General features: G+C 41.9%; 1 protein-coding gene across 5 annotated transcripts in view; it reads left to right on the forward strand.

Moving 5' to 3' along the window:
* Positions 1-25,497, forward strand: part of baiap2a (BAR/IMD domain containing adaptor protein 2a) — an 89,021-nt gene that overhangs the window by 13,332 nt on the left and 50,192 nt on the right. For all 5 annotated transcript variants that reach the window (XM_053612483.1, XM_053612449.1, XM_053612458.1 and 2 more), the window contains exons 2-3: positions 18,874-18,949; positions 22,341-22,427. In XM_053612483.1, the coding sequence (XP_053468458.1) occupies positions 18,874-18,949; positions 22,341-22,427 (163 nt within the window). The remainder of the gene's footprint in view (positions 1-18,873; positions 18,950-22,340; positions 22,428-25,497) is intronic.

Below are 25,497 nucleotides of genomic sequence, written 5' to 3' on the forward strand. Positions count from 1 at the left end.
GGAGGCACCGCTCGAATCCATACACCCACGTTCTCAGAGTCTGGGGGTGGATGGCTTAGAGCCACTGCTGCGTCTTATTGTCGGGGCTCTCTCTCTCTTCTCTCTTTCTCTCTCTCTCTTCTCTCTCTCTCTCTCTCTTTCTCTCTCTCTCTCTCTCTTTCTCTCTCTCTTTCTCTCTCTCTCTTCTCTGTCTCTCTCTCTCTCTCTTTCTCTCTCTTCCTCACTTTCTCTCGTGCTCGCTGTCTCTCTCTTCCTCATTTTCTCTCGTGCTCGCTGTCTCTCTCTTCCTCACTTTCTCTCGTGCTCTCTGTCTCTCTCTCTTCCTCACTTTCTCTCGTGCTCTCTCTTTCTCTCGCTCTTCCTCACTTTCTCTCGTGCTCTCTCTGTCTCTCTCTTTCTCTCTCTTCCTCACTTTCTCTCGTGCTCTCTCTGTCTCTCTCTCTCTCTCTTCCTCACTTTCTCTCGTGCTCTCTCCGTCTCTCTCTCTCTTCCTCACTTTCTCTCGTGCTCTCTCTCTCTCTCGCTCTCTCTCGCTCTCTCTCTCTCAAAAACATTAAAACAAAAAACCTTCAGAATCAAGCACGGCCCGCTTATAAAGTAATCTGGTGAAGCAATAAGGAAATCAGCCTCCGTGAAGCTCAAGTTTACATCATAGTTCTGCGTGCTTTTAATGAAAATGAACATCAGGATTGTTGCGCAAATCTCATTTCCGAAGAATTTTTCTTGCACTTTTTTTCTTTCTTTCTTTCCTTGTTTTCCTCTATCTCAGATTTCATAAACCTTTTTCTAAGCGCAATTAACATGTCAATCCTTCAAGCGTGAATAAGTAAGCACGCCAGCACAGGCAGTAGAAAAGTAAACGGGGGGCTTTAAATTTAATGCGTCAGATTCAATAATCACCAATAACACAATTAGCTGCGCTCATCAGTCAATTAATTATTAATCAACGAATGAATTAATTCAAGAAACCAAATACTGTGCTGAAATTGAAATCTGACGTTATTTTACAGGACGAGTATTTCACTGACATTTCTAATAGGCTTTTTTTATTTTTTATTTTCAAGCCCGTATCATTGCGTCTGTCCTGTAGTCGAGTGTGTGAATGCCAGGACAGAGTGGGATGTCGGCGGTGGCCTTTGCGAGGAAAAGCGAGTGTGGGAGCGAAACGGAGAGAGGGTGAGCGAGCGAGGGTGGGGAGAGCGTTTCTCCATCCTTGTGGAAATGGCCTGTAATTGCTACGTGGGGCAGTGGGCCTGTAATTAACCAGAGAAGAGGAGCTGGAACAGAGGGGCAGGCTGCGAGGCCGACCTATTCTCTCTGCTTTCATCTTTTAAAAATTACACTGAAATGTGTTCAGGTTAGCAAAGTGAAAGAAAAGGTTGGGGGGCCGCGTTAGTCTTGACACATGACCAGTGAAATTAAAAAAAATTCAAACTCTAAGATTTACATTTCCCCCCTCCTTTTTAGTGTTACACTGCCCTCCACTAATATTGGCACCCTTGGTAAATATGAGCAAAGAAGGCTGTGAAAAATTGTCTTTATTGTTTAACTTTTTGATCTTTTGTTTAACAAAATGCTCTGCTGTCATGGATATCAAACAATTGCATAAAACAAGTTTTTATATATATATATATATATATATAAGCTTTGTTAAATATAGGTGTGCAACAATTATTGGCACCCTTTTAGTCAATAGTTTGCTCTACCTCCCTTTGCCAAGATATCAGCTCTGAGTCTTCTCCTATAATGCCTGATGAGGTACATCATGAATACATGGCAAGGGATCTGAAACCGTTCCTTCAGATTTCGAGGTCCACGCTGGTGGACTCTCCTGTTCAGTTCACCCCACAGGTTTTCATTTAATATCTGCTGATATTTGACAGTCCATGATGCCATGCATCCTAGCAAGATGTCCAGGTCCTTTGTCATAAATCCTTCCAAACAACTTGGGGTGATGTAGGTGACTTCAGATTGTAGTTTTGGAGACTTTCTGACCCCAAGACGCAACTGACTTCTGCAATTCTCCAGCTGTGGTGCTTGGAGATTTTTTGGCCACTGGAACCATCCTCTTCACAATGCGTTGAGACAATATAGATACACGTCCTCTTCCAGGTTTATTCATAACATTTCCAGTTGACTGGAATTTCTTAATTATTGTCCTGATGGTGGAAATGGGAATTTTTCGATGCTTGCGCTATTTTCTTATAGCCGCTTCCCATTTTGTGAAGCTGAACAACCTTTTGCTGCCCATCACAGCTATATTCCTTGGTATTACCCATTGTTATGAATGACTAAGGGAATTCGGCCTATGTGTTACCTCATATTTCTACTCCCTGTGAAACAGGAAGTCATGGTTGAACAATTTCCTGTTCCTAGTCACCCTTGTGTACTAAAAATTTAAATCTCAATGGGAATTCACAAGGGTGCCAATAATTGTTGCACACCTACATTTAACAAAGACATTTTATTTTGGATGAACCTGTGTTGTTTTTGAAATTATTTGATATCCATGAGAGCAGAGTATTTTTGTGAATTTTTTTTTTTTAACAAAAGATCAAAAGGTTAAACAATAAAGAGAAATTTTCACCGCCGCCTTTGCTCGTATTTACCAAGGGTGCCAATATTAGTGGAGGGCACGGTGTATAGAATAGAGGTCATGTATTTTGTGTGTTTTAAAATAAGGGTTGCGTAGATCAGAAGATGGAGCCCAATAGACCCATTTCGGCTGCATTGTCGTATACATACATAATTGCAGTGAAAGTAACTGAACCTTCCCACAGCGCCAAAACTACTAGTAACTGGTTTACTGACCATGGTCTTACTGTGCTTGATTGGCCAACCAACTCGCCTGACCTGAACCCCATAGAGAATCTGAGAGACACCAGACCCAACAATACACACGAGCTGAAGGTCGCTATCAAAGCAATACCATAAATATAGAAATACAATAACATACTTTTCAGAAGGTCGACATTTCTGTATTATGAAGTCTTTATTGTCATATTTTGAGCTGCTGGATCTTTTGGTTTTGATCTTTTGGAGCTGTAAGCGGTAATGATCAGGATTAAAACAAAAAAAGGTGTGAAATATTTCACTTTGTGTAATGAATCAAGAATATATGAAAGTACCACTTTTTGAATTAAATTAGAGAGAAAAGTAATTTTTCCACCATATTCAAATTTTTTGAGCTGCGCCTGTAATGAAACAGTTCAAAAAGCAAAAAAAAAAAAAAAAGGTTGTGTATGGCTAAAAACATGTAAATACATGTCTCGTCAACCATTTGTTTTCTCTTTTTTGTTCGTCAGTCCAAATCTCAAGAGCGCATCACATTTCTGCAAAACCTGGTTCTTTTTGTTTTTTGGGGTTTTTTTTTTTTGTGGCACTTTTGCAGCTCACGGCTCAGTTTAGGAGCCGACACGCCTTGAAGACTTTCCCTGTGGCAACAAACCTAAAGGAGCAGCCTTAATGCTGATGTGGAGGCTCCTTTCATAAATCCTAAATAAACATTCATAATAACAGCATATTTTCCTCACTTAAAGTGTGTTTATTGTTAGGCTTAAATTATGTGAGCGTTTTCCAGACCAGTCCCTGTGACATAGCCGTTACTATAGAAAAGCTAAACGTATTAGAACAAGTGTATTTAATATAAACCCGTGAATTAAAGTATAGCCCGAATTACTGTCAGAGCTGCTGTAATAGAAAATTAATCAACACCTTCTGACCAGTCAGATTTGAGAATTCAGTCGCAGGCTTAGTGTCCGACCCTGAATACGTGGGCGACCGTCGCTCAGGTGGTGGAGCGGGTTGTCCACTGATCATAGGGTTGGCGGTTCGATTCCAGGCCCACATGACTCCACATACCGAAGTGGCAAGACACTGAACCCCAAGTTGCTCCCGATGGCAAGCTAGCGCCTTGCATGGCAGCTCTGCTATGGGAAACAGTGTAAAGCACTTTGTAGAACCACTAAAGTTTAAAAAGGCTCTATATAAGTGTAGATCATTTACGTAATTCCAGCACATTCTCTGTATGTCTACATTTTGAAGTCCATCCATGACCGAATTTAGAGTTCCGTTATTTTTATTTTTGTTATCTGTTGTAGCACTTCTGACTTTCCCACTTAAAGCAAGGTCTCATTAATGCCTCATGCACACATTTTAAAGGATGAAAATGTGATGAAGGCTGTGGACGACTCCCTTTTTGGAGCAGTCGTGTGTGTGCGAGAGAGAGGGAGAGAGAGAGAAAGCACATGATGTTCTGTACAATAGAGATCTGTTCCACACCAAGCCTCTGAGTCATATGCAGGTCCAAAAGTTTATCTGTACAGATTTTGGATTACCTAAAAGATTGCTGAGTTTCCAAAACGCTGTGTCTGAAGAGTGCCGACGTTCAGATCTGTATCTGTCCAGACCTGTGCGCCGTATTGATTTCACTACGGCTTCGTTCGAGCGCTCTACCGCATGAGGGTCCGAGGTGCACCGTTTAACGTACATGCGCTTTCAATTTCCAATCGTGATTTCAGGAGAAATGCCTTCACCACACCTTTTAGTCACGAAGGTGTTCACAATCTGTTCTTAATTAAATAGCCAAAGAATCAATCAAGAAGGGATGAGGCGAAGAACTAAACCCACTGGTGTTTCCATGGACACCGATGCTGGTGTGTGGAGTGTTGTGTAGAGGGGTCAGAGGTTACAGTGCTGATGAGCTCTGACTAATAACTGCTTCTGTGGGCAGGTAAAAAAGCAAATCCAGAAGTACAGTACTGTATCATTTCCCACTCAATCTCACAGTAAAGTGGAGCATCCATTAGCACTTCTATTATGTGTTTAAAATCTCAAACGTGACCTTGATGTTTAGGAACGGGATATTCTTAGAAATCGGCACGTCCAACATTTTCAAACATTTACACAAAATCAGAGCAAACACTCCAGCATTCCAAGGAGCTTGCACTTTTTCTAAATTATCCCAGATTTGGGCCAAGACGCATCCTGTGACGTTAGCACACCACTCATTCAACCAAAGCCATGTGCGTCGAACATGAGTACAGCTAAAAATACTCATTTACCAACAAACATCACTAGGAAAGACCGTGCAAAACAATTTCGTGCGATTGCAGTTTCGTTAATTAAAGAAGCCCCCCCCCCCCCCCCAAAAGAATAAAATCAAATTGCATCGCGAGTCAATCAAGCGTTTTTGGCCAGAACAATTACAACAAAACAGCTCTGCGAAATCCTGTATGGACCAGGGAATGGATTCTCAAATGTCTGAATATCCAGACTCCTCGGAGTGTTTTGTTAAGTTAAATCATATGACTGCTGCCACTTGGTAGGGTGCATCCTCCAAGCCCCCCCCCCCATCCACATTTTTTTCAAACTGCTGCTCATATCATGCGTCACAGCATGAGGAAAGCACTATCCGCCCCTTTCTGCATACAGGATTTCTGCGATTGGCTACTGGTGCTATTATTGACAGGCAAGAGAGTAGAGAGCATGCTCAATTTTGCTCCCTTACCTCCCAGCCACGGGTAACTGTGAAATCATCAGGTTTGAAACTCGCCGTCTCCTGACTGTAGGGCAAATGCTTTTCTGTTGCAACACGGAATAAATTGATGGTTTTAAAGTGGATATCATTGTGTATAGGGACACAAACAGTTAATGTTGTCTCCTGTCAAGCTAAACGCGCCTTTGTGGAAATGCCATACCAGCTACTTCCATACTTCTGTGGTGGTGTTTTTTTTTTTTTTTTTACACTGGGACTGGTTACTAATAGCCACCAAACTTCCCTCATGCCTGAACAACTGACCATGTTTATATTCTATTTATATTCTTAAGCCTTAACAGGATGACCAGTAGAGTGTTGCAAGAAGCTAGTTGGCCTTTTTGTTGTGTTCTGCCAGTTTGAGCTATATTACAGACACGCAGTATGGCACTCCAGGGGCCTCACTGCAATCCTGATCACTGGTTACTGTCTGTCTGAAGTTTCACATATCCTCCTGTGGGCTGCCGTGGGGGTTTTCTTGTATCTTCTCACCTTCCCAAAAAACTTTCCAGTAGGTGGACTGGCTATATTAAATTGCCTCTGGGTATGAACGAGTGCACCCATGGTGCCCTGTGATGGACCGGCATCACATGTGTAGTGTGTGTTCATGCTTCGTGCCCAGTGTTCACAGGATACTCTCTGGATCCACTGCATCTCTGACCTGAATGAAGGAATGAATGAATGAATATAACAAATATTACACTTTTTTTTTTTTTTTTTCATTTACAGTATTTGGCAGACGCTCTTATCCAGAGTGACTTACACTTATCTCATTTATACAACTGAGCAAGGCAAGGGCCTTGCTCAAGGGGCCAACAGTGGCAGCTTGGCTGGGGCTTAAACTCCTGACCATCTGATCAGTAACCCAGAGCCTTTAACTACTGAGCAACCACTGCCTCTATAAATATGTTGTTGTGGTTGTGTTTTTTTTGTTGTTGTTGTGGGGTTTTTGTTGCTGCTGTTGTGGTTTTTTTTTTTTGGGTTTTCTTGTTGGTCAATTTGTGGTTTATATGTAGAAATGAAAAGAATATATAGAAATCTTGATCTATGAAACTTTCTGCCAGTCTTCCCACCCAGATCAGTTTGAAACAGTTTCATTCATTAAATCTGGGCTTCCCAAACTTTTTGCCAGTTAAACCCTTTCAGCCCAAATTATTTGCTTTAAATAGGCCTTAATTCTTGAGACTGTAAGTAGGCTATCTGAAACTTTTGTAATAAATGACAAAGCATGTTACCTTTCAGGTTGTGAAGTGCGTTAACCTCTTTACTATTTTTGTTTGTTTGTTTGTTTGTTTTTGATTATTGCAATTTTAACGTTAAAGCCAGTGCAATACCTCCATGAACCCCTAGCATTTGGGGAACCCTCGGTTGCTAAACCCTGGTTTTTAATCAGATTGGTGTAATATTTGTTGGCTATTCAGAGAGCAAAAGTGGCTAAAATGCTCATCTCTAATATCTCATGCACAAGGCGATGCTTTTAATCGTATTACATGTGAGCATCGACATGACTGTTAAACTAAACACGTTTCGCAGCCTATCTAGGAACCATTAGTCGTTTGCATAAAATTGAGCTAGTTACGCCATAATTATGACAGTTAATGCAAAGTAATAAGAGTCGGTGCATTCTGTCTAACATCATGCTGTTAATGTGTCATGCTAACACTTGTACTGCAGGTTGCTTATCATTGACACCGTGTGAAAACTGTTTTCTCTAAGCACCGCGCTCTCGCATGCTCCCGAATGCATACCTGCGCTCGCTACCTGCTGAGTGATTTTGAACCCAGTCCTTGGCAGTAAGTTTGGCTTGGCAGTTGTTTCTGAAAAGCTGGAAGCGGTGCTTATGCCATGCATACCATGCAGTACTACATCATGAGCAAGATGTACAAGTGCCCTTCCCAGGAGCTGAAGCCTAACTAACAGGAAAGGGTGAAAGCTTGAGTGTGCTGTAGGGTGAATGCGGCAGAAAACGTTTCCCTTTTTGAAGCTCTATTCAGACAGAGAGAGATGTACACACCCTGACCACTTTGATTGGCACACCTGTACACCTGCTCATTCATGCAATCCTCCAGTCATCCAAACATGTAGCAGCCGCTCTGTGCAAAACGTCATGCAGGTACAGGTCAGTGCGTGCGTGCGTGATGAAATCCTTTTCTGCTCACTACGCTTGTCAAGAGTGGTTATTTGAGTTGCTGTTATTTGACTTCTTTGTCAGTTGAAACCTCTCATATCAACAAGGTGTTTCCACCCTCTGAACTTACACACACTGGAGTTTTATTTGGTATTGTTTTTCGCACCATTTGGTGTAACTGTGTGAAAATTTCAGGAAATTAGTTTCTTGAAATCCTCAAACCAGCCCATCTGGCACCAGCAACCATGCCACGAGATCCCATTCTGATGTTTTGAAGGGAACATAAACTGAATAGATTGCAGGCATTAAAGGGCTGCCCTGCATCTGCACATTCCTGCATCTGGATAATCTACATTCCTACTTGCTGAAGCAAGCAAACATAGAAAAAGTGATCTTTGGGAAATGTATTTGATTCTGGCCATCTGGCAACCTCGTTGAAAGAGGTGTGTGCGCGTGTGTGCGTGTGTGTATATTATATCTTGATATGATTAAGTCATGGGGCTGAACAGAAGGCCTGGTGATATCTAGTTGCATTACTCTGTGTACCTTCATCCTAATTGCACACAGCATGTGCTCTGGGCTCGTTTATGCAGCCCTGCTACATTCTATTAACTCACCGGCGTTGCCAAATCACTCATTAAACTGGGGGAAACTACATCGCAGGTGGCCACGGTGGTGTATCACAACTATCTTGTCTCTCTTGATGGGATGGTGAGACAAACTGAGCCAGATGGAGAGAGAAATGGGAACACTCCTGGAGGAAACATTTTAACAGCGTGACTGGGATGAAATCCTAACACACGCACACACAAAAAAAAAAAAAAAAAATCCAAGCAAGTTATCTAAAGCATTTTCATCAAAAGCTCAATGAATAAGAAATGCTATTATGGCTGGAAAGAGAGGGTGGAAAATTTATAGAGAACGTCCTCCTGTGGAGACGAGCACACGCAAGCCTTTATTCCTCTTTAGGATTTATCCGAGTACTAAAGCATTACTTGTATGTGGGTGTATATACTGTGTAAAGCGACCTTGGGTCTGAGAGCGGCGCTATATAAATTAAACATCTTATTACTGCACTCCTCGTATTGGAACCAGATGTAGTGGAGTGTATATATATATAATATGGTTTATTTTTCAGTTTACAGTAATGCACTCCAAACATTCTCCATACACCTTTTCCGAACGTGAGGGAGCCCATATGACTTGAGATCACGTGAGACAGGGGAGGGGCAACCCTTCCAGAAGGTGTCGGTTAATATTCAAGAGTTCATAACACGTGTGCAGCTCGTTCCAGATTAATACGTCGACTGGCTCGTCTCCCATGTTGTTGGAGAGAAATAGACTGCTCCTTTCCTGTATTTTTGAGCGGTATCTTGTACTGGGTTACTCCGCTGTGAAACTGAGGAGCTCCCACATAAAATGTGTAAAGGTTGGCACAAATGAGTGAGCTAGTTTTCTTTAACATGCAGTTCAACAGGGTTTTTTTAATTTATTTTTTTAAAAATAAATATTTCATTTAACAATATCGTAAGATGGCTGGACATCTTATGGACTCTGGATATATTCTCAATACAAGGTTAAGGTTTCTGTGATATTGTCAGTACAGTTTTGTTTTGTTTTTTTGCACCAACAGGATTGGTCACATATTTTAACCGCAGATTTATTTTGAACATGAGATGCTGTTGCTGCCATGTGTCACTTTGTGTTACTGTAGTTCGTAGGGTAGATTGAGCAGCACACAACATTGGAAAACAAAGCAGAGACCTGGAGAAAGAAACCGGATGAAGCAGCTGTACACATTCAGCTCTGCAGTGGAAAAGCGGTTCTCGATGCATGATTTTAGAGTTCTTCTTTCTGCCCAGGTCACAGCCTAAGGCTGCGTCCGAATATCCCTACTAATCTACTATATGCTAGGCAAAAAGCAGCAGTATTCATGAAACAGTAGGTGAGCAAAACCCGGAGGACCTACCGCTTATGCTGAGACTCTGCAGTAGGCTGATCGATTATAATTATGATTATTTTGGTCAATATTGAGATCAAAATTATTAAACACGATTACTCATTGACTTTGGAAATATCACGCGTTTATTGAACTTTATATAAATAAAATAATTTATTGCATTTGTAACAGTGGATTTCCTTGAATATAATTCAACTGGAAAACAATATGTAACACAACTATATATATATATATATATATATATATATACTTAAATAATGTAAAAATAAACATAAATTGGATCACTATGCCTCTACATGTACTTTACTTACTTATTTGATCTATGGATAGCTGCTTACATTCGTTTTTTTTTTTTAATGCTTTTGCATGAAATTTCTGCGTTTTCCGCATCTCTTTGTACTGTATTGATGTCTCTCTTGTAGACAGGCAGAGCACGTCACGTGACGCATTTCGGCGAATCGCATCGCCAGAAATGAACTTTAAACTTCCTTAGCCAATGAAATTCTGTTTCACTTTGTTTAGTGAGCTCTCGAAAGGAAATGAGTGTATTTAGACCAGCTGTCATGACTCAAGAGGAAATGGGCTTTCCAGTGTTAACAAACATTATTTCTTTATGATCCACGTCGGACTCTTTGAAACCAAATTGTTTCCAAACGGCTGAACTGGTTTAACCTTTTCTTGTCGACCGAAGGCTCTCTTTCTGTCATCTAGGCTTGAGCTGAACTAAAAATGCCACAGCTTGGCGGGGAGTGAGTTCGGCCTTCTAGGGAGGGGCGAAAGCGTGCCGCTGTGAAGAAAAATGGCTACTATTTTTAAAAAGACAAAACGAGAACGTTGCAAAACGTCACAATGCGGCACAGTAATCTCATTATCTCGATTATTTTGTTTTCAATCGTCGGAGGCCATAATCAAAAGCGAAAATTCGATTAATCGCACGGCACTACCCTTAAGGCAACGGGACTGGTGCGGAAGAGCTGTCCGAATCAAAAATGGTGGAAGAGAGCACGTCGTCGGCTCTTTTGAAGTTGTAGGTCACATGACGATGCCAACATGGCGACTGTAGTATGTCCGGATTTTATTCATACTACACACGTACTGATCAGTACGTACTGTATCAACGGCTGATCAGTAGGCACGGAATCGAATGAAGTAGGTACTGTCCCAGTAGGCGAGTTTGGACGCAGCCTATGTGTGATTCTAGAGATCTTTTAATATAGCACCTTTTGCTTATTTAACTGTAACATGCCCGTTTCAGCTCATCAGTTAATGACTAGGTTCAGTAGGTAGAGTGTGTTAGAGTGAGGAAATCACCTTATCTGCATGATGCATGACTGCAGGTGAGCACACGGTGTTCTTTATCTGCTGTGACTTCTTAAAAAACAAACAAAAAAAACCACACACACAGCTTGTAGTTTTTTTGTGTATGTACTTGCCTCCTCCCTTATCTTTTTTTCTTTCTCTTGGCTTATTTTTTCAGCTTTCCTGCCATGTCACTGAAGTAGAAATGGTGTGCATGCCCCCCTTAACGCGAGTCAGGAATAACCCAGCTCTCCGCCGAAGTGCCTGCCGGCCTCGGGTTCCAATTAGCTCCTGCAATTAGCCTGGCAGATGTAGCACAAGAGGACTGGGATGGATGATAAATTTAGCAACGCAGACAAAATATGGAGAATAAAACCCTGCTTCCAACTCCTCCCCTTAAGCGCGCCATGAATTCTAGCACGTTTGATTCATAAGCTCACGGAATTCATATTACACCTATGTCACATGAAAACCGTTTCTTAGCCATGGTGATGCCAGCAAATGTTCTGGGCGAGATAATGATGCTCTTTGTTAAAGAGCGCGAGTGTGTGTTTGCACATCTTGTTCAGCAGGGAGCGGAGCGCGGCTGCCGTCCCCCTCAGTGTTCTAACCGAAGCTCAGGGCGTTTGTATGAGCATATAACAGGAGTACTGCCATGGAGTCTGCTGCCTGTTATGTAAACCTCCCACCTTCTCTCTCTCTCTCTCTCTCTCTCCCTCTCTCTTCTTCTCTTCTTTCTTCTTCCTCCGATAAAGCTTGTTAAAACTGGAGTGTTTTGCATGCAGCTTGTTTCGGGAGGGAAGGACTGGGAGAAAAGCATTAGCAGCAAACCTAGGAAGAACGTAGAAGAGGGAGAAGGAAAAAGACCTTCAAGAACTCGCAGCCCCCTTGCAGACATGGAGGGGTCTTTCATATGGCTGGGAGATTTACTGAAGTGCTGCTTATTGCTGTTTTGACTGGCACACACTCTCCTTCTCTCCACATTACTGCCCTTTATTCGATATCAGGCTGAGCTAATGATGATCTTGTAAAGGATCAAACAATATCAACATTTATTGAGCCCCATTTAAAAAATAAGTAAAAAAAATAAAATCCTGCATGTGGTATTCCCACAATAATTATTTTAGCTCATGTTGAAGGGTTTTTTAAAATTATTTTTTTTTAAATACAAAACCATCACGTACTTTGTGCTACTTCTCAATGTCTTTTTATCAAGTGTTCTCGAGAACCATCATAGGTCTCATTAATATTCAGTCTGAACCCGAGGTACACTGTGGGATTTCTACATTTTCCCCCCACTGTTCTAAAGACCTGTCTGAGGTTCAATTAGTATTCACGCTGCTCACTGTGACTTTGGGTGATGGTTTATTTTATATAACGTGTGTATTTACATACAGCCTAATACTTCTACAAAGTGCTTGTGCGTATCGGTCAGTCAGAATAAAGGTAACCAGGTTATGCAGTGAGGGAACAGTGGCTTAGTGGTTTTCATAGGAGTCTTTGAGAAATTTCAAAACTCATTAGACACATTATTTATTACTCCAGTATTTGCATTTACACCATGTGTATATCATATCGAATGGATTCAAAGCATGTTACAAACAGTTAATTCTCACATGTACACACATTACAATTAGCAAGCTTGCCTCACACCTCCAGGGTTGGGTGTTCAAATCCCACTTCCACCCTCCACCAGAGTTTGTATGTTCTCACCGTGCTTCGGGGGTTTCCTCCAGGTACCAATCCAAAGACATGCGTTGTAGACTGATTGATATATCTAAATTGTATATAGTGTGTGAATGTGCGTGCAGTTGTGCCCTGTGATGGGTTTTCACCCCGTCCAGGGTGTCCCCCACCACGTGTGCAGTGTGTAGGGTAAGCGGTATGGAAAATGGATTGATTGATAGTTCCAATCAGAATGAAATATCGGTATAATCAAATTATCCTTATCAGGAGTGGACAAACCATAAATGAGCTTTGCTTATTTTTTTATTTGATTTTATTTAGTTTCTTCAGTATTTTTACATACCTGTAGGTTCCTGCCTCAGAAACCAAATTGGTCTACCATCAGCCAGATTGTGCCTGGACTGCAGCCCATGCTATAGTTGCAGCATTTAGGATGCGTCACAAATCTATGAAGTGCATGAAGTTTAAACATGGCTTACTTTCCAAATGAAAGTTCGTAGCTTCTTTTGTAAAAGGCAGTAAGGAGTGGGGCTCGTCATTCCCTGGTCGTTAAACCTATTAATCCGCTGAGCAGCTACCAAAAGGAAAATGGTTTTGTATTTGGTTGGACAAATTAGTAGCCTGGACAGGAAATCTGCTTGGGCACCCATGCTACTTTGTCCTTGCTAATAGAAGTAAAATGCCCATTTAAACACTTGTATCCTTGACTTTCCTTATCTGATTGTGCACATACATTTGTGTGTGTTTGAGTTGCAGTGTGCACCTGGTGCAAAAAAAGTGTAAACAGAGTTCATGTTCATCACGTTAATATACTTAAAATCATTGTGAGGGTGGGTGGGCGGGCGGTGGGATGCGCATCAGACTAATGTTTTGACGGCGGAGTAAACTTGGCACGGCGTCAGACATTCAGTGAGGATGTTAGAGGAAGTAGTAGCTCAGTGGTTAAGAAGTTGGAATACTGCTCAGAAGGTCGTGAATTCAAATCCCAGCACTGCCAAGCTTCTACTGCTGGGCCCTTGAGCAAGGCCCTTAACCCTCAACTGCTCAGTTGTATAAATGAGATAATTGTAAGTCTCTCTGGATAAGGGCGTCTGCCAAATGCTGTAATATAATGTTGTGGCTGTAAATGTACACAGTAAAAAAATTTTTTAAAAAGAAAGTTATTTCTTGGGCAGTTTTCCCAGGCAGTGGCTTTTAACATTGGTAACATTATAAAGATGATTAATGAAGGCAATCTGTCTGGGTTACTGATAAGTTACTGCATTCATTTCTGGATTTTCTGCTGAATATTGGGCAAATATCAAATAATGAGCTATTTTTAGTGTGGGCTTCAAAAAGCCCCCCCCCCAATATTTTTATTGAGGAAAAAAAGCATACTTCCTGTCACATAGATACAATACCATTCTCATTTTTTGTTATACATACATATACGCACATACATGCATACATACATGCATGCATACAGAGTGTAGAAAAGAAAAACAAAATTAAAGAGTACAATCAACTAAACAACCCCCACCACCGACTCATCATGGCTGACCAATATCTGTATCTGCTTATTTATATATTGTAAAATCCAACAACAGGGGGGGGGAAATCAAGTGGGAAGTGCGTTTAAATATGAAATAAAGCGTTACCATTTATTAAAAAAAAAAAAAAAAAACTAGCAGGAAAAAAACTTGTCAGTACGACCCCTCATCTTATATTTTATTTTCTCGAGTTTAAAAAAAAAAAAAAAAAAAAAAAAAATCAAGAAAGGCTCTTTTTAATAATAACATTTGGGTAACGATTTGCAGAGATGAAAATGATTAAAGGCGATTAAACACGAAAAATACATATACGTATCCTATTAAGACGCAGCTATTGTTATATTCATATTTACACTCGCACAACATTTAAAAAAAAAAAAAAAATTCTTGTTTCCAATTTTCAGCTGTCCAATTTCAGTGAGTGTGTGTCCACTGTAGAGTCCGATTTTTGTTCTTGTCTGACCGCAGTGGAACCCAGTGTAGTGTTCTGTTGTTGTAGCGCTCCTCAAGGTTCGATGTGTTGTGCATTCTGAGATGCGTTCGAGTTTTATTCGAGTTGCCGTAGCCTTCCTATCAGCCGAAACAAATCTGGCCTCAGAGCCTAATCTAATAATCAACAAGGCACTTTTGCTCCAAGAACTGCCTCTAACTGGATGCTTTTTGTTTTCCGCGCCATTCTGTATACACTCTCGAGCCTGTTGTGCATGGAAAAACCCAGATCATCAACGGTTTCTGAAATACTCAAGCCAGCCCACCTGGTTCTGATGTTTGATGTGAACATTAACTGAAGTTCTTGACTGACATCTTCATGGTTTTATGCGTTGTGCTGCTGCTACATGCTCGGTATAGAGGTATACATGTGTTCTACCTCACTATCCTTCTTATAATGACGCTCATATCCACTTTAACACTTATTCTTGTACTAGTTTTCTTAAATGTCTTAATGTAAAATGATTATGGTAATGACAACATGGTCACTGTTGATTTGGAATCTGCCAGAAAAATATTTCAATATAAATATAACCACTCCTGGTCGAACACTAGAAAGCATCCCAAAGACCAAAAAAAAGAATTAGATAGTATCTCCTGTGCGCTCAGACTGGGGTTGGGGTAAGAATATCTGCGCAAGAAGGTCATTCAGGGGGAGTCTCCCGTCATAGAAATGTTGTTTTTATCCAGCATCCTTTTCTCCATCGCTCTTCTGCTCTGTTCAAGCACTCTCCTCGGTGTGCTGATTTGCTGAGCCATTCCAGGCTTCATTGTCCCCGTCAGGGCCAGACCCACTTTCCGAGCTGTGCACAAACTTCAAGGTGACCTTGCTCTCTGGTCCATTAAGGCAGAGAGGAACGAGCCTCCTTTCATGCCCCACAGTAAGTATGCTCTACCCCTTCATCCACAGGTGACCGTTTTTGTGATTTACGCCTCTGTTAACGAAACCTGCATCGTAAAACATTAATACAAACTAGCAGCATCGAGTCGTCTAGTATCTATAAATACCTGACCTAAATCAGCCAACTCCATTCGGCTCAAATCTATCTTCCGCTCCCCATATCCAATATGGGTTTTGACCTGCTATTTTTCAACCCATCGACGTGTACTAAGGATGCAGCTAGCACTCAGGTTTACGGTCTATTTCTGTTCTGTTTCGGCGCTCTGCACGCCTGCGTTCACAAAATTTCCAGCTCGGGTTCCGCTTTCTTTGAGCCGCTCCATTGGAAAGCCGTATTATGAGTAGGGGTGGGATTCTCTTGATTTGATTTCGATTCAAGGTATTCGTAAAATTGATTCTATATCAATCTTAATGCATCTTACTCTGTAGTTTTTATAGACTACATTTTAAGTTTGAATCTTTCTAGTGTAACAACTTGCTGCTTTCAAAACGTCATGAAAACTAAGCTCTTTGTCCCGTAATAAGGCCATGAGAACAAATATCGCTTGAATTTCAGCGGAAAAAGTACACACTGTGTAGCCCCTGTTCTAATTTTTGTCTAGCGAAACGTTTGTTTCCAAAAAACGTTTGGCTAAATATCTTTCGTGTCATTTGGTGTATACAAAGCAGGCTGTGAAATAAATGTCGTATGTGGCATACTTCTGAATCGGTCATGTCAAGAATTAAAATTTTTTAAAAATTTTTTTTACGGACTGTGCTGGAAAGATTGTTCTGAATTGGACCTTCTCTAAAATGACCAGTGGAAATAACCCCAGTAGGGATGGGTGACATCATCTACCAGTAGAAATTCTCCTCACAATAAGAGTGTCTTCTCGCGATGATAACGATAAAGCCTAGTTGATGACGTGTTTGTGTGCGACGGCCTGCGACCCATTCGTAGCTCGCGTGCAGAGCGAAAACAAGTCCGGCGGAAGGCGGACGTGAAGCTGAGGAGGAGTTTATCAGTAAACGAGGAGCTACCTCTACAATCTGGCACTTTTTTTGCTTACTGAAAATCAGTTTTACTTTCAGATCAATGTTTGTGTTTCTGAGACTCTCAAGACTGCATGTAGCTGGCACGTATAGCTAGAAACGGTGGCGAATGGCACTGTATTTATATCGTTATCGCAATAAATACCATAAAATATCGTGATGTAGTTTTAAGTCCATTTCACCCATCCCTAAACCCTAGGTAATGTATATCTCATCCGAATGGACATGTAGATAAAGATTCCATTTAAAAAAAATAAATAAAATAAAATAAAAAAATTTCGTGTTTCCTATTGTCCCCTGCTGAAAAGAAACCCCAAAACAGAGTATTGTGAGTTTAAGAAGTTGCAGAATGATGAAATATAGACAGTGTATAAAAGGACTTTCTAGCACAGGTACAACACATGTACATGTAATAGCCATGTGACCTAGTAATGATCATGACTCAAGGGATCAAAGCAATGAATTTGGATCTCCAGAAAGGTGCAACATGAAAGTCTTCGCCCTGTCATCGGGAGATCGCTAGTTTAATACCCGAGGATAAAGCAGCCTATCGCTAGCGGCTGCCAGCCCAACACTAGCCAATCGCATGCATTTGTGAGCTCACGTTTGCCGGAGAAGGTGGATTGAGCTTTCCTCCAAAAGCATTGCGCCGCCCAGTGACGCAACGTGAGCAGCAGTTCGTAAAGATGTGCTTGGCTGCCTTCATTTGTCTCAGGGGAAGCACGTTAGCCTTCATCCTCCGCAGTTGGGAGCTGTTATTTGATAGGAGAGAGCTTGATGGTGGGTTGGGCGTTGACAGTGGCAGGTGACCAAATTGGGGAAACAAACTTTTAAAATTAAAATGAGGAGTAACTTATAAGCATAGAATTTTTATTGTAGTCATTACTAGACTCCAGAGACAGCCTGTGTACGGCCATTCATCCCAAAATATCAATGTAGTTGCCTGATTTAAAAAAAAAAAACTAAATAAAGAAAGCACAGTGAGTCACACAGCTGACCTCACACAGGGAATATCAGGACTTGAGCCATGTTTGCACATGTTTGCACATGTTTGCAGCGCTTGTTCCGTTTGGGTGGTACAGAGAAGGGATAATGGAGGTAGAATATCGATCTAGTCATTGTGTGAGAATGGGAGCAAGAGGGAGGAACACGGCAGTGCGCTGTACTCTCAGCTCGGGAAGTTGGTTAACCCTGCAGCCCTAGCACTGCTGCCGCTCTAATTGGAGAAAGGCCTGAAGGAAAAGGGGACAGAGCTGCGAGTGTTATGACAGGTACCTGCACAGCTGAGCTTCAGCTCCACGATTATGTGAAGGGGCGTGTTCATGTTGGTCACTTTTAGAATGGTGCTTAGAGGGGTTTTCCTTTTAGCCTTTTCCACCTCGCGAGATATTCGCACTTTAACATAAATGTTAAGCGTAAAAGACATCTACCTTGTTATCTCTCAAACGACACCTAACTCCAAAACTCAGGAAAGTGGTTCAGAGCCGTCTGTAGGTTTCTCTCTTCCACCCTCACAGTCAGCGGCGGGTTGCCTCCTTCAGGAACAGACGTACACGAATAGCATGATGCGTACGCATCACAACAATGTGCAGTGGGGTCAAGGTTGGGGAGGAATACGAGCGGATTCTGTTCATTTGATGCTTGCATGATTGTTGCCAAATCCCACCCTCTTTCCTCAGTTGATCATTTCACCTGGATACTATAGACTTGTACCTCTGAACTGCTGCTGTAATCATAAAGACCATCAGTGCTCATACTGGTCCTTTTACCACTGAGCGTTGTTCCACTTTATAGTATACAACCGGGAAAGAATGATGATTAATGTAGACTCCTTTTGAGTCTGCTTCCCTTGAAGGCTTCTTCCTCTTGTCTTCTCGGGAAGTGTTTTCATCGCCGCTGTCGCCTCTGACTCGCTCATTAGGGATCTAAATATAAATCTACATTCGGATTTTTTGGGAAGCTGCTTTGTGACAGTTCGTCGTCGTTAAAAGCGTTGTCTATCGAATCGAATCGAAGTCCTGTATCTGTATATTAGAGATATAGTTACTTTTTTGCGTTGTTTTATTAAGGTCTTGCGTTCCTCTTTGCGTTGCTGCTACAGTTTTTCGGACACTGAGGATGTACGTCTTAAAGCAGTCCTAGTAAAAACTGACAAAAATGTGAATTCTTGAATTTGGGACTGAGCCAGTATGTCCGTGTGCACGTGTTCCTCCAAGGATATGCTGATGAGCCATGTACTTTTCATTGTGTATTCATTCTAGTGCTGCTGTTAGCATTACTGACGAGCAAATCTCTTCTCCCTGTGCTTTTCAGACCATCATGGAGCAGTTCAACCCCTGCTTGCGGAACTTTGTTGCCATGGGGAAGAACTACGAGAAAGCTCTCTCCAGTAAGTACGGCACCATTTTCTCCCATTCTGTCCTCATTTAGCCGCTCCTTCTGGGCAGCCAGCCAGCGCCTCCCGCCTCTCAACCTCCTGCTCGCGCCACTTCTTTTAAAGACCGTCATGACAACAACGCCGTTCAATTTATCATCCTGCCACAATCATCCTTATCAGCTCCAGCTCAGCCATCGGTACCTTCAGTACCACCGAGTTGTTTAGAGAGAGACACACAAACCAATTCTGCGGAGGCCTTTCAGATTGAAAACGATGCACACTACATGTCCGAGAACGTGATATTTAGTCGGCGGATGAGCGGCGACACGGCCGGGAAGACTTTCCGTATCGGTTGAGCTTTTAAGATCCAGATAATCGGCCGTCAGTGTCTACGTTTCCATTCTGGCTCATTTATTTCTCCTAATCTCTGATATAATGACAAGCAGCTCTTGGAATACAATACCTTTTGAGAATGATGAATAGACCTGTATTGGAGTAAAGATGTGGTTCTGTGATGTGATTTAAAAAAAAAAAAAAAAAAAAGGCATTTTCTCCAGTGAGAAATGATCTCGTATGCTATTGTGCAAGGTTTTTCTCTGACATGAAAGAGATTTCAGCGCAGTCTTCGATGACCACCACCTAAGGCTGGGTGATATGGCGATAAATGCTGTTCTGAGACAGGGTTCTTTTATATACATGTAAATACAATGTAAATATTTTATAATATTTTATAAAAAAAAAAAAACATTATTTTTTATGACACAAAAAATATCAGTTTTTGTAGACATTACATAAATTATCAAATGTTTTTTATTTATTATTATTATTATTATTTTTAAATCAAAACACTACTGTAGTGTCCTGTATTGAGTTCTGCCACATTTCATTTTTTGAAACCGAGACAGTCAGTAAGCATTCCTAATCCTTACCTAATCCTCAAGCCGCACAAGAAAAACAAGCCGTGTAACCCCTAATCATCACAGATTGATCATTTTAACGGCACTAAATATGTGAAACTGTGAATCGGCTATTCTGCACGTACCATTTCATAACCTGCAGCAGTCGACTCGGTACAGGTTCAGAGGGAAGCCACTGCTGCAGGATTCTACACTGCAGAAAGAGTTCCCTTTCAGGAAGATAAGTAAGAAATAAAACACGGCAGGGTGTGCTGCGAAGTGGACGGATAATTTTCCAATAACGGCATGTCCTGAAGTATCATGCCAAAGCATTGTTTGAGAATTTTATAATCGTTTTATTTATTTATTTATTTAATGTTGTTATAACGTTTATAAGCCGTTCCTCCCTCAACAGCATCCCTCAATAGTGTAGTAGGAAACCCACTGACTGTTCCAAAGCTCTGCCACTCGAGACTCCTTCTATAAGTGTTAATTATTTTTTATTTGTTTAAATGATTTTTTTTCATCCTATTATTATTAGTATTATTAGACTTGAAGTATCGTCATGTCTTACTATAGAAATGATACAATATTAGAATGAGCGCATCAATATTAACCTATGTAGAGATTAGCACATGATTAGATTGACTTCTCTAGCTGTAAACGTTCACCGAATTCACTCACACAGGAGGATAAATCCCTCCAAAGAGCTCTGGGAGCATTAGCGCTGCTCAGCGGATTGGTCCGTGAGAGACGTACTGCGGGACTGAGGATAAGCGGGAGCTCTATTCTTTATGGCCTCACTTCTGGACAAGTTACTACCTAGGACAACTCGCAAAAAGATCTAGAGCGGACTGTCCCCAGAGGCGCGAAGGCTCAAGGTCGAGCCAGGATACCGTTTAAGAAGATGGTCTGGGTTCATATACCCAGGCTTCTAAAGAGCAATTTACAGGAAGACACCTGTGAACCTGGAGCTTAATGTCAGGCCACTCTGAGGCTGAGCGCTAAAGACTGAAAGAAGATTACTCGTGATCTTCCGAGCGTTCAGATGCGCCGTCAGCTAATCACCACTCGACATGTGCGCCGCTGACTTGTGGAGCCTGCAGCAGGAGGAGGCGACCAAGAGGGTCTCCCCTTATATGTCTGGGAAAGAAATGAGGGGACGTTTGTAGAGATGGTCCTGCAGAATGATGGGCTGCTATAGATTATGATTTAATTAGTGCAGCATATGAACATGTGGCTCTCTCCAGCTGCTAGCACTGATTCAGAGAGCGTCTTCCAGAGGAGGACTCGCAGCTATCCGCAGGCACTGGTCCCATCTGTCGAGAAGCATTTCAGCATAACTCTCTACAAATGAGTTCTGAACAATTGTGCATGCGCACACACACACACACAGAGGCAGAAAGAGCAATGGTGCTTGCCCTAGTTTCTATATAGACAGAGCAGCTGGCCAGTCTGATCAGTGACCCGCTGTAGTCGTCTAGTCATCCTGGAACGTGAGCACCGCGTCTCATAGTGAATTGATGCAATACCTGCAAATTACTATTCCACTGACTCGAAAGTACTGGGAGGAGGATGAAGAGCGGGGCCGAGTGACTTCAGAGGCAGGAAAAGGCTTTCTGTGGTGTGCACAAAGTTGTGTAAGAACCGTGCACGCACACATCAGTCAGCCAGTACGACTCACAGCATAGCACTAGTCACGACTGATTACTCCGTCTTTTTGTCTCGTGCTATTTTGTGCAGCAGTGATAATGATCTATTGTTTCTCGTCTCTCATGTTGATGATTTGTTGGTCAATGAGGCATGCACACTGTGTGTGTGTGTTTGTGTGGGGGTGAGGGTATTTGTGTGTGTTTGTGTCGTGTGATTGTGTGCAAGGTTTGTGTTTGTGTGCATGTTTGTGGTCTGTGTGGTGTATATATGTATCTTTTGTGTGTGTGTGTGTGTGTGTGTGTGTGTGTGTGGTCTTTGAGTCCGTGTTTGTTTCTGTGTTTGTGTGATAGTGTGGTGTTTGAAGCTGTGTTTGTGTGTTGTTCGTGCCTCTGTGTACGCGTTTCTGTTTTGTGTGCTTGTTTGTGTGTACACTGATCAGCCATAACATTAAAACCACCTGCCTAATATTGCATAGGCCCCCCTTGTGCCACCAAAACAGCTCTGACCCATCGAGGCATGGACTCCAAGACCTCTGAAGGTGTGCTGTGGTATCTGGCATCCAGATGTTAGCAGCAGATCCTTTAAGTCCTGTATGATGCGAGGTGTATGTGTGTGCGTGTGCGATCGGTGCAGTCGTTAAATGTCCTTCCTTTAAAAGCCGAGTGCTGAGCCGTGTGCTTGTCCCGTGCAGTGCCGAGGCTGAGCAGCAGTTCCAGCAGGGTGATTGAAGAGCCATAATGTGTTTTGCATCAGCAGTGCTTTCACACAACCAGCAGGAAGTGTTAATAATGAAGTTGACTATTAGTGTATTATTTCTGTTACACACTCCGTCTGTGACTGTGTTTCCTCTACAGCGGTGACGTTTGCAGCCAAGGGCTACTTCGACACTCTGGTGAGGATGGGCGAGCTGGCCAGCGAGAGCCAGGGATCCAAAGACCTAGGTAAGTTTGTTTCTCCCGGTCTCACTGGGCCATGAGCCTGCAAACGCACGACTAGACAAACTGAAACATGGTGTGAGATGCTGCTTAGCTGTTTATGCTTAGGCAGAAATGTCAGGTCTGCTGAGAATGAACTTCTCTCTTTGGAAAATGTGTTTGTACACTGATATTTGTGCATTTGTCGGACAGCGTGGGGTGGAGGTGATGGGGGGTGGATACATCTGGCTAGAAATCTCCCAATGCTATGTTGGAATTCAGTCATACATCAATTAGTTCAAAATCTAATTACTAAGTACTAACTAAGTACGGAAAGACCTTTCCAGTACTGCTTTGGTTCTGTTTAGCTTGTATATGTGGGACCTCGGGAATGTTACTCATACCCTGTTTGCTGCTCAGGTCCTCAGTGATCATTTAGTATTCACAGCCTGATCCACTCTCCCACTGATTGAACATTTAGAGATTCGAGTGAATTCTCTCATTTCCCAGCCGTCACCGAGCGTGGGCGAAATTCTGATTCGAGAGTTTGGACTCATCATGGCTTCATTCCATAAAAGAAAGCCACATCTGCACAATTGGGTCTCTTGAGGGACCTTGTCAGACCTGGCAGCCGGTGATTTCAGTTTTTAAAAAGCCTCTCATGGAGCAATATTCAGACTCCATTCCAGTTTTTCATTTAAACTCTGAAAAGCCAATTAGCACTTAAATTTTTCAGTCTCGCTCTCTAGCACTTTTCTTTCCTTTTGCTTTTCGCTCCTTTCATTTTCTTCTTTGTGCCACAGAGCTCAGTCTGGACCTCAGTGACTCATTACAGGTCCTGCAACACCCGTCACATTAAACAATTCGAGTTTGCGTTTGCACGGAATCTTGCTCACTTTTCAGGTCGCAGTGATGTTCAGTTTCTTGTCCCTGTGTAATTATTCTTTACCGCAGCCTGGTTTTCAGATGCATGACTGAGCGACGATGCCCCACTGAGCTTGTGACTAGCCTCTTTTTAAGCTGTGTGTACCAGCCTGTTCTCAAAGTTCTCTTGCGGAATGAGTCATTATCGTCTGATGAAGACATCCGCGTGTGTGGGCGTGTGGGTGTGTGTACACACAACATACATGATTCAATGTGAGGTAGAAAGCACTTATGAAGCACGTACTGTATAACGTGGAGTTGTGCTTTAGGGGAAATTCATCTCGGATGTGATTGGGTTCAGGATAATGAAAGGACAATAGCAGTGATGTTTTTCCACAATGAGTGGTCCACACCCTGGAGTTAAAACTTTCCTGACCACCTCCTGCCCTCAAACCCTGCCCCCAACACAAACTCGCATGCGCTCTGCCACGTGGAGACGTGGCTAGTGGAATGCATTTTTAAAATTGATTTAACGTGAACAAAATCTGCAGATATATATTAAACAGAAATCTTATGTGACTATAAACTTATATTATACACTATACAGTTATACTATGCACTTATACTATACACTATGCACTGTACACTATACACTTGTACTATACACTCATACACTATGCACTATACACTTATACCATACACTTATACACTTATGCTGTACACTCTGCACGTATACACTGTACACTCTTCAGTCTAGTGTATGAATTTTAGAAGGGTAGTATCTTCTCAAATGCCACACTTTCAATACTAACCGGACGTATATGCTGTTTCCCAGTCTAGGGCAAATAAGGTCAGACATACATAATGCGATGGAACTAGCATTACCAAAATAGCCAAACAAATAACTAGCCAAAGCTTCCTTGAAAGATGAGAATTGTTAAATAACAAAACCCGGTAGACAACCTATGCGTTATTATAAGAATTCAATAAGTATGTTCGGCCATCTTGATTCCCCCCCCCCCCCATTCAGCATCCGAGCCTGATGTAGCCGCTCCCCATCCGCATGAAGTGTCCATCATTCCACCCCCCCCCCACCCCCCCCCCCACCCCCCCGAGTGCATCATCCGGGAACTTAACGTGCACTTTGTTTTTTGGTGTTTTTCAGTGTAAACACACTTATTATACTATTTATACTACAAAATGGCGTAGAATAGTGTATGCGATTTGGGACGCACCTAGTGAAATCCAGAACTAGAACAGAGAATACTAGGTAAAAACATTCAGACAGTGAACGAGACTGTGGAACACACGACAACACACAAATATGACAACAGAAGCTTGACAGTCAGGTGCTGAAACACAGGAACTTGTATGTTGGTGCTAATCAGGGTGAAACAGTAAACTGGTGCAAGTGATAAACATATGACATGCTGGGGCTGATGGGAAGTGTAGTTCAGCACCCCTTTCGTGCTATCCTGACAGATCTCATCAGACACTGACTGAGACAGATGTTTTTTTTTGTTTTGTTTTGTTTTTTTTGTTTTTTTTAAATAAAGAAGCCAGTGATTTCATGAAGAAGAAGCGTCCTTGGTTACATATAGAAATTATTCTCCCTCTAGGCTGCCAGTATAAAATATCAATATGCCTCGCTTATTCCCTGGAAAATTTCAGCTTACAAGGACATGTCAAACTTGAGAGAGCACGTTGCATTAACTTGGTTATATAAGAGTGCAGCAAACATGACGTATTTTTGTAGCCAACCCGGAAGTTTCCACTGGCTTTTAGATTATTGCAGAAAATAAGCTCTATGACCAACAACAGTTTATGATTCTTACATGTTTTGTTCATCAAGATAATCCTCACAAATGAACACAACTTCTATTCATGTTGAAGACGAAATGCAATCGCCAGAAGTAAAAAGCTACAGTTGGGCTAAAAACTACACCACGGTGGCATGACGTCAACGTCACCACCATTTAAGCTCTCGATAGAAATTATAGCATTACAATTTGGGGGGAAAAAACACTACAGTTGGAAAATGTTATAAATTGAGTTGGAGCAGGAAGAGTGTGAGTATAAACACAACGAGGGTATAGTAGATGAGATTTCCTGTTCAGCGTGATGTTTAATGTCCTCGACAACCTCCTGTAGTCCCATTTAGCCACTTGTTAGCAACCGCCTTTTTTTTGTTAGCAACCTTTTTCAAGATGCGTAAAAGAGTGGGATATTATTG

The sequence above is a fragment of the Ictalurus furcatus genome, chromosome 2 (assembly GCF_023375685.1).
Source record: "Ictalurus furcatus strain D&B chromosome 2, Billie_1.0, whole genome shotgun sequence".
In the NCBI taxonomy this organism is placed as follows: Eukaryota; Metazoa; Chordata; class Actinopteri; order Siluriformes; family Ictaluridae; genus Ictalurus; species Ictalurus furcatus.